Here is a 9,582-nt window from a genome sequence, read left to right on the forward strand (position 1 = left end):
ACAGGCATAGGAGATGGCCCAAGATGTGGTCCTCCAGCTAGAACAATGAGAAATAAGGCTATGGGCACCTCCCTGGGATCAGGCAGGGCCGACGTGGGGAGAAAGCAGGAGAGGTGGCCCAGGCCCCTTGGGCAGGGCCTGGGGGTTCCAGGTGCATCTTGAGGAACAGTTTCCCTTTGCCCTGGGCCAGGGCTATCCTATGAGCCCAGGGCCACAGGGAAGCTGCAGCCCCCAGTCCTGGGCTAGTGATGCCTCCCAGCTTGGCTCAGCACTAGAAGGGCCCATTTGCCAGTCTGTCTGCCCCCAGGGCTCTGATGGCAGCACTGGGTCCCAACTTGCTTCATTCCACCTGGCCCGGGACTCAGTGGCTGGGGGCCAGTCAGTGGGTGACAGGACAGAGCCTGTCCTGGGACGGCACTGACTGTCAGATGTTCTGGGGGCTGGACTTGCTTGGTGGTGGGGACACTGTCTGGCCACCTGTCCTGGCCAGACATCATGCTGTGGGGACACTGGAATGTGCTTGTGTCTCCACCTTGGCCAGGCCTACTGCCTGGGACCTCCCCCAGTGAGCCCTGTCTGCAGCCACAGAGCCTGAAGGATCAGTGTGACCCCGAGCTTCCGGCCAACGCACCCCAGGCTCGGGAGGGGGTTTCTCAGAGGGCTGGTAACTATCTTCATCACTGTCCACAGTGCAGGCCTGTCCCCTGGGTCCTTCTGTCCCTGGCAGGCAAATCCACATATGCCCCTGTGGGGCACCTGTGTCTTGCATCACCTGCTGTGGCCCTCCCGATTGGCAGGGGCACCTTGACACCCTCGGTCCCCACAGGTTTTCCACGTGGCCTATGTGCTTATCAACTTTGCAAACTTGGGCAGCAGGGCTGCTGTGACCATGGCTTCTTGAGGTCTCGGTCACCAGCCCGGCCCTCATGCCCAACCCCTGTGTGGGTCAGGATCATCTGTGTGAGGACCGAGAGGCAAAGGGGAATTCATCAGGTCACCCCCGACTTTCAGTACAGCTAGGCCCAGGGTCTGGTGGTGGCAGGAATCTCGGTGCCATCTCTTGGCTCCCTCTGTGCTGCCTTCATGTTTGACAGCTCCCTGTGGTGGTGACACAGGTCTCTGGTGGCTCCCAGCTGGCTTCCTCCCAGCTCAGCTGCCTGTGTCAGGAGAGCTGGGTCCTGGAACTCACTCACCGGCTGCCTTTGGCCACCTGCCACCCTGATGGGTCAGGTTGGCAGGATGGGGATGCTCCAGTTTGGTGGCCTAGTCATGTGTCCCCCAAAATTCCCTGGCCCGAGAGTGGACGAGGGGCAGTTCTCTGACAGGCAGTGGGGAACTGCCCCAAGGAAGGACATGAAGACAGTCCTCCAAGGGGAGCGGGAGACACCTGCTCTCTAGACATGTCCCAGGGAGAGGGGTGCAGGGGTGTGGGTGGTGAGCTGGTGCAGCTGTGCACGTCCAGCGTGGCCGGCGGGGCAGGAGCTCCTCCCTCAGCAGGGTTCAGTGACCTCTTCCCCAAGTCCTACTGGCTGGTGGAGCCTTGGCTGGGTGACCCGTTGAGGGCGCAGCATTCCCACCTCAAGATGAGGTGGCCGGGCTCAGGCTCAGGTGACCGGTCCAAGAGGCAGCCTTCCAGGTGGTCAGGCTCAGGGAAGTCAAGGAGCCCAGGGGCCCCGCCTCTGGGCCTGTGGGCTTTTCTGGTGGCCTCAGCACTCCTTTTCCAGCCCTTTCCTGCAGCCTCCAAGAGGGGCTGCCTGGAGCGGTTTGGGCCGCAGTCACGTGGGATGACGACGCCATCTGCACCACTGAGTACTCACGCATAGTGTCCCTGGAGAATGGTGAGGTGAGTCCGAGGACAGCGTGGTGGTGGGTTCTGCCAGTTTGCTCCTGGCGGCCACACCTGGCCTCACCGTCCACGCCTTCTGCAGATCGTGGTGTCCCTGATGAATGGGCACCCAGGGGCTATGAACTACTCCTACTCGCCACTGCTGCGCAACTTCACCAAAGCCACCAACATCTGCCTACGTTTCCTGCGCACCAACAACACACTGCTGGGTCACCTCATGGGCAAGGCGCTGCGGGCCCCCACAGTCATGCACCAGGTGAGCCCACCCTGTCTAGCATGTGGGGCAGCCCCTGGTAGACGGGGGAGGAGCCGGCTCTGAGGGGCAGCCGGGACCTGAGGCCCTGGGACGCGGGTGAGTGAGCCTGGGCCCTGGCGCTCAGGGGCCTGCAGTGCAGTATTATTACGGCACCAAGGACATGAGCATCGGCGGCCGCTGCGTCTGCCATGGCCACGCGGATGTCTGCAATGTCAAGGACCCTTCGGACCCTCTCAGGAAAGGCCGTTTCAGGTGAGGCCCTACAGCTCAGGTCCCCCCAGGTGAGGCTGCTCTCAGCTGGGGCCCCCTCAGGTGAAGTCCTTTTCAGGTGAGGCCCTGTCAGCTAGGTCCCTCCAGCTGAGGCCCTGTCAGGTGAGGCCCCTTTCAGTCCTTTTCAGGTAAGGCCCCTTCAACTTTGGCCGCTTTCAGGTGAGTCACCTCTCCGATGAGGCTCCTTTAGGTGAGGCCTCTCAGTGAGGCCTGCTCAGGTGAGGTCCTCTCAGTAGCTACGTCAGCTGAGGCACTCACAGCTGAGGGCCCCTTTCAGGTGTAACACCTCTCAGTTGAGGCCCTTTTAAGCTGCGGCCCTTCCCAGGTGAGGCCCCTCTCAGTTGGGGACCCTGTCAGGTGATGTCCTTTTCAGCTGAGGGACGCTCTCAGCCGAGACCCTTTTCAGCTGAAGCCCTTTCAGCTGAGGGGCCTCTCAGGTGAGGGATCTCTGAGAAGAGAAGAGGCCCCTTACAGGTGAGGCCCTTTCAGCTGAGGACCCCCCCAGGTGAGGCTCCTCTCAGGTGAGACCCACTCACCTGAGAACACTTTCAGTGCAGGTCTCTGTCAGGTGAGTCCGCTTTAGGTGAGGCCCTTCCAGCTGAGGGTCCTTTCAGCAGAGGCCTCTTTTACATAAGGCCCCTTTCTGATGAGACTCTTAAAGGTGATCCCCCTCCCAGGTGAGACCCCTCTTAGGTGGGGCCCTTTCAGCACAGGCCCCTCCCAGGGGCCTCCCCATTTTTCTGAAAGACACAGGACAGTGAGCCCATCTGAGTTTGAATTTCCAGATCCTGGCTCCGAAGACGCTGAACTCGGATTTTAACTGGCTCTCCAGCAAGGCCAGGAGGGAGTGCTCTCCACCGTGCCCCCCCCATGAGCACCGAGGGCTGCAGGGCCTGTGTGGGCTGGCAGGGGGCGGAGCGCCCGTCATGCCCCGCGGCTTTGCATGCGGCGTTGCAGGTGGCATGAGAGGACGCAGTGCCGCCATGTTAGCGTTCCCAGTACGAGCCATCTGCCGCTTGCTGGCCAGGCCTCAGACCCGAAGCGAGTGCGACCTCCTTGTCCTCACTCAGACGTGAGGCCCCGAGGGTGAGTTCAACCTTCCTGTCAGAGCCCCACGGGCACTGCCTTCCTGTCTGCAGCCGCCTGCTGAGGGGCGGCCAGTCCTCAGAGACCCGGGAGGGGCTCCGTGTGGACATTTGGAAATGGGGAACCCACAGTTGTCACGACACTGAGGTTCCCCACGCCCAGGACGTGGTGCCCACGGGTGTGACGTCCACGCGGTGGCCTCTGCACCCTAATGGGGTATCAGACTCTGAGCCGGACGTGGGTCTGGCTCAGCCTCTGTAAGGGAGTTCGTTGTCATCTCTGTTTTACTGGTAGGGTGTTCAGGTGGTTGTTCATAAATGTAGTTTCCTTACGGGAATTTCATCCTTCCAGGCAATGTGCCATCGCAGCGCAAAGTCCTCTGTATCCCACCTTCAGAGTCTCCAGCGTCATTGCTATGTGAGGTCTGCTACTTCACGGTAAGTACTCCCGTGTGTTTTACCATGTGTTTTGCAGCAGCGACATGCTCCCAGGTCATCACTGTTAACCCCAAATCAGGAAATACACCTTTCTCCCTGACAGTCCAATCTACCAGGCCCACTTCACCACCATCCCCAACTGGGAGAAAAATGTGTCTTTCCCTTCGGTTCCAGTTTTCTTTTTCTGGAACTGTTTCTGAGACTGTCCCTCAGTGTCCCAGTTCCACCAAGGTGATTTAGGAAACCTGATACTTCGCATAGATGAGCCCTGGTCTGTAGACCAGTCCCCCCAGGGATTTAGGGAACCTGGGACAGCCCACAGATGAGCTGTGGTCCTTAGGCCAGTGCCCCCAGGAGATTTAGGGAACTTCAACAGCCTAGAGATGAGCCCTGGTCTGTATAGAGGTACCCCCAGTGATTTAGGGAACCTGGTCCAGCCCACAGATGAGCCGTGGTCCTTAGGCCAGTGCCCCCAAGAGATTTAGAGAAACTTAGCAGCCTAGAGATGAGCCCTGTCTGTATACAGGTACCCCCAAGGATTTAGGGAACCTGGGACATCCCACAGGTGTGCCCTGGTCTCTGGATCATTCTGACCAGGAATTTAGTGACCTGGGACATTTCACAGATGAGTCCTCGTGTGCAGGCCAGTCCCTCCAGGGATTTAGGGAGCCTGGGACATTACAACATGAGCCCTGGTGAGTAGGTCACTGCCCCAAGGAATTTAGGGTACATAGGAAATCCTAGACTTGAGCCCTAGTCTGTATGTCAGACCTCCCAGGGATTTAGGCAACCTGGAACATCCCAGTGGTAAGCCCTGATTTGTAGGCCAGCACACCAGGGATTCAGGGAACCTGGGACATCCCAAGATGAGCCCTGTTGTGTAGGCCAGTTCCCCGAGGCATTTAGGGAACATGGGAAATCCCACAGAGGAGCCCTGATCTGTAGGCCAGTACTCCCAGGGATTTAGGGAACGTGAAACATCCCAGAGTTAAGGCCTGATTTATAGGCCAGTACCCCAGGGATTCAGTGAACCTGGTATATCCGAATAGATGAGCCCTGGTCATAAGGCCAGTCCCTCCAGGGATTTAGGGAACCTGGGACAGCCGATAAATGAACTCTGTTGTGTATGTCAGTACCCCCTCATGGATTTAGGGAACCTAGGACAGCCCACAGATAAGCCCCGGTCTGTAGGGCAGTCCCTCACTGGGATTTAGGGAACCTGGGACAGCCCACCGAGGAGTCCTGCTCTCCAAGTCAGTCCACCCCAGGGATTTAGTTAACCTGGGACATCCCAAAGATAAGCCCTGGTGGGTAGGCCAGGCCCTCCCTGGGCATTAGGAAACCTGGGACAACTCTGATCTGTAGTCTAGTCACCTCAGGGATTTAGGGAACCTGGGATGGTGCACAGATGAGCCCTGGTCTGCAGACCAGGCCCCCCTGTGATTTAGGGAACATGGTACATACCACACATGATCTGTGGTTTGTAGTCCTCCCTCCAGGGATTTAGGCAACTTGGGAGAGCCCACAGATGATCTCTGGCCTGTACAAAATCCACCAGCAATTTCGGCAACCTGGGACACCACACAGATGAGCCCTGTTTTGTAGAACAGTCACCCCAGGGACTTAGGGAACCTGTGACAGGCCACAGATGAGTCCTGGTCTACAGACAGTCTCTCCAGGGATTTAGGGAACCTGGGACAGCCCACAGATGAGCCCTGGTCTGTAGATCAGTACTCCAAGGCATTTACGGACCTGGGACTTCCCACAGATGAGTCCTGTTCTTAGGCTAGTCCTGCCCAGGGAATTATTAGGGAACCTGGGAAATCCCACAGATGATCCCTTGTGTGTAGGCCAGCCCCCTAAGGGATTTATGGGACGTGGGACATCCCATAGTTGAGGCCTGGTCTGTAGGCCGGTATCCCAGAGATTCAGGAAACCTAGGACATTCCAATAGATGAGCCGTGGTCTGTAGACCAGTCTCCTCTGCAATTTAGGGAACCTGGGATATCCCACATATCAGCTGTGGTCTATATAGACAGTCCACCCAAGGATTTAGGGAACCAGGGACAGCCCACACATGAGCCCTGGTTGGTAAACCAGTCCCCAAGGGGTTTGGGCAACCTGGAACAGCCCACAACTGAGCCTTGGTGTGTACGGCTGTCCCTCCCCAAGGATTTAGGGAACCTGGGACAGACCACAGATGAGCCCTGTCTCTAGGCCAGTCCCCTTTGGAATGTAGGGAACCTCAAACATTCCACAGATAGGCCCTGGTGCATAGGCCAGACCCCCCTGGGTTTTAGGGAACCTGGGAAAGCCCACCGACAAGCCCTGGTCTGTAGACAGTCCCACAATGATTTCAGCAACCTGGGACAGCCCACAGATGAGCGCTGGTGTGTAGGTCAGACCCCGCAAGTATTTAGGGTACCTGGGACAGCCAATAGATGAGCCTTGGTCTGTAGGCCAGTTCTCCTTGGGATGTAGGGAACATGAGACATCCCACAGATGAGCCCTGGTCTACAGACTGGCCTACTGGCCAGTCCCCTGTTGGATTTAGGGAACCTGGTAGAGCCCACAGATGAGCCCTGGTCTGTAGGCAAGTTCCCCCCAGGGATTTAGGGTCATGGGACATCATGCAGATGAGATGTGCTGTGTAAGACAGACCCACAGGGATTTAGGGAACATGGGACATCCAAGAACTATGCCCTAGTCTTTAGGCCAGTATGGGAGGGATTCCGGGAACCTGGGATGGCCCACAGATGAGCCCTGGTCTGTAGGCCAGTCCCACCCCCAGGGATTTAGGGAACCTGGGACCGCCCATAGGGGAGCTGTGCTCTGTAACCCAGTCTTGCCAGGGATTAAGGAACCTGGGACAGTTCTGGTCTGTAGGCTAGTCCCCCCAGAGATTTAGAGATTTTGGACATCACTGAGATGAGCCCTGGTCTGTAGCCCAGTCTGTCCCAGGGATTTCTGGCACTGGAACAGCCTACAGATGTGCCCTGGTCTGTAAATGAGTCCCCAAGGGATTTGGGCAACCTGGGACATACCACAGTTGAGCCTTGTTGTGCATGCAAGTTCCCCCCTGGGATTCAGGGAACCTGGCACAGCCCACAGATGAGCCCTGGTCTGTAGGGCAGTCCCCCCAGTGATATAAGGAACCTGGGACATGCCACAAATGAGCCCTGGTCTATACAGTCCCCCCAGGGATTTAAGGAACCTGGGACAGCCCACAGATTAGCTCTGGTGTGTAGGTCTGTTCACTGCCAAGGATTTATGGAAGCTGGAACAGCCCACAGATGAGCCCTGGTCATAAGGCCATTCTCTCCAAGTATTTAGGGAACCTGGGACGTCACACAGATGAGCCCTGGTCTGCAGACAGTCTCCCCAGGGATTTAGGGATCCTGGGACAGCCCACAGATGAGCCATGGCTAATAGACCAGTCCCTCCTTGGGATTTAGGGAACCTAGAACAGCCAACAGATGAACCTGGTCTGTAGGCCAGTTTCCCCCAGGGATTTACAGAACCTGGCACAGCCCACAGATGAGCCCTGGTCTGTAGGCTAGTCAAGGAAACTAGCACAGCCCTCAGATGAGCCCTAGTTTGTAAGCCACACTCCAACAGGGATTTAGGGAACCTGGGACAGCCCATAGATGAGCCCTCATCTCTAGATCGGTACACTGAGGGATTTAAGGACCTGGGATATCCCACAGATGAGCCCTGATCTGTAGGGCAGTTCCCACCGAGGGATTTAGGGAACATGGGACATCCCACAGATGAGTCCTGGTCTGTAGGCCAGTCCCCTTTGGAATATGGGGAATCTTGGACATCCCACAGATGAGCCCTGGTCTATAGGCCAGTCCCTCCAGGATTTTGGGAAGCTGGGACATCCCACAGATGTGCCCTGGTCTGTAGGCCAGTCCTGCAAGGGATTTAGGGAACCTGGGACATACCACAGATGAGCCCTGGGCTGCAGGCCAGTCCCCCCCTTGGATTTAGGGAACCTGGTGGAGCCCACAGATAAGCCCTACTCTGTAGGCCAGTTCCCCCCAGGGATTTAGGGTCATGGGACATCCCACAGATGAGCAGTGGTCTGTAGGCCAGACCTCCAGGGATTTAGGGAACCTGGGACATCCAAGAATTATGCCTTGGTCTTTAGGCCAGTCTCCTCCAGGGATTCAGGGAACCTGGGACCACCCACAGAGGAGCTGTGCTCTGTAGCCAAGTCCTGCCAGGAATTTAGCAACCTGGGACAGTTCTGTTTTGTAGGCTAGTCTCCCCAGAGATTTAGGGAACCTAGGACAGCCCACAGATAAGCCTTTGTCTGTAGGGCAGTCCCTCTCTGGGATTTAGGAAACCTGGGACAGCCCACAGAAGAGCCCTGCTCTCCAAGTCAGTCCACCCCAGGGATTTAGGGAACCTGGGAAATCATACAGATGAGCCCTGGTGGGTAAGCCAGTCTTCCCCAGGGATTTAGGGCACTGGGACAGCCCACAGATGAGCCCTGATCTGTAAATCAGTCCCCAAGGGATTTGGGCAACCTGGGACATCCCACAGTTGAGCCTTTGTCTGTACGCCACTCCTCCCCATCTGTGATTTACAGAACCTGGGACATCCCACAAATGAGCCCTGGTTTATAGGCCTGTCCTATCCAGATATTTAGGGAATCTTGGACCTCCCACAGAGCAGCCCTGGCCTGTAGGCCACTCCCCAACAGGGATTTAGGGACCCTGGGACCGCCGACAGATGAGCCCTGGTCTGTAGATCAGTCCCCCCAGGTATTTAAAGACCTGGGACATCTGACAGATGACCCCTGGTATGTTGGCCAGTTGCGCCTTTGGATTTAGGAAACGTGGGACATCCCACAGATGAGCCCTGGTGTGTAGGCCAGACCCTGAGGAATTTAGGGAACATGGGATATCCTGTAGATGAGACCTTGTCTTTTGGCCAGTCCCCCCACGTATTTAGGGAACCTGGGACAGCTCTGGTCTGTGGACCACTCCCCCCAGGGATTCAGGGAACCTGGGACATCCCACATATGAGCCCTGGTCTTTAGGCCAGTCTGCCCCAGGGATTTAGGGAACTGGAAGAGCCCACAGATGAACCTTGGTGTGTAAATCAGTCCTCAAGGGTTTTGCGCAAGCTGGGACAGGCCACATGGGAGCCCTGGCCTGTAGGCCTGTCCCCCCTTGAATTTAGGCAACCTGGGACAGCCCACAAATGACCCTGGTCTATATCCCCGTCCCCCCCAGTAATTTAGGGAACCTGGGACAGCCCACAGAGGATCCCTGGTGGTAGGCCAGGCCCCCAGGGATTTAGGGAACCTGAGACTGCTGAGATGAGCCCTGTTTTGTAGGCCAGTCCCCCCTCCTGGAATTTACAAAACGTGGGACAGCCAACAGATGAGTCCTGGTCTGTAGGCCAGTCCCCCCAGGGACTTAGGGAACCTAGGATATCCCAAGAATGAGCCCTGGTCTGTAGGCCAGTCCCCCCAAGATTTAGGGAACAGTGTACAGATGAGCCCTGTTCTATTGGCCAGTCCCCCCTGGGATTTAGGGAACCTGGGACATCCCACAGATGAGCCCTGGCCTGGAGGCCTGTCCCCCCAGGGATTTAGGGAATCTGGGACATCCCAATAGTTTAGCCCTGGTCTGTACACCAGACCCCAAGGGATTTACAGAACCTGATATAGC

General features: G+C 57.1%; 1 protein-coding gene across 2 annotated transcripts; it reads left to right on the forward strand.

The window, feature by feature from the left end:
* The first annotated feature begins 1,190 nt into the window (after window positions 1-1,190).
* Window positions 1,191-3,848, forward strand: LOC123626387 (laminin subunit alpha-5-like). 2 transcript variants are annotated; one of them, XM_045535310.1, is made up of 5 exons: window positions 1,191-1,843; window positions 1,929-2,102; window positions 2,260-2,354; window positions 3,158-3,458; window positions 3,810-3,848. In XM_045535310.1, exons 2-4 carry the CDS (start codon window positions 1,944-1,946, stop codon window positions 3,177-3,179), a joined length of 276 nt encoding a protein of 91 aa, XP_045391266.1. In that variant the 5' UTR covers window positions 1,191-1,843; window positions 1,929-1,943; the 3' UTR covers window positions 3,180-3,458; window positions 3,810-3,848. The 2 variants fall into 2 exon arrangements, with proteins under 2 accessions (XP_045391266.1, XP_045391265.1); XM_045535309.1 differs by lacking the exon at window positions 2,260-2,354.
* Window positions 3,849-9,582: the final 5,734 nt, after the last annotated feature.

Source organism: Lemur catta, chromosome 22, assembly GCF_020740605.2.
Source record: "Lemur catta isolate mLemCat1 chromosome 22, mLemCat1.pri, whole genome shotgun sequence".
Taxonomy (NCBI): domain Eukaryota; kingdom Metazoa; phylum Chordata; class Mammalia; order Primates; family Lemuridae; genus Lemur; species Lemur catta.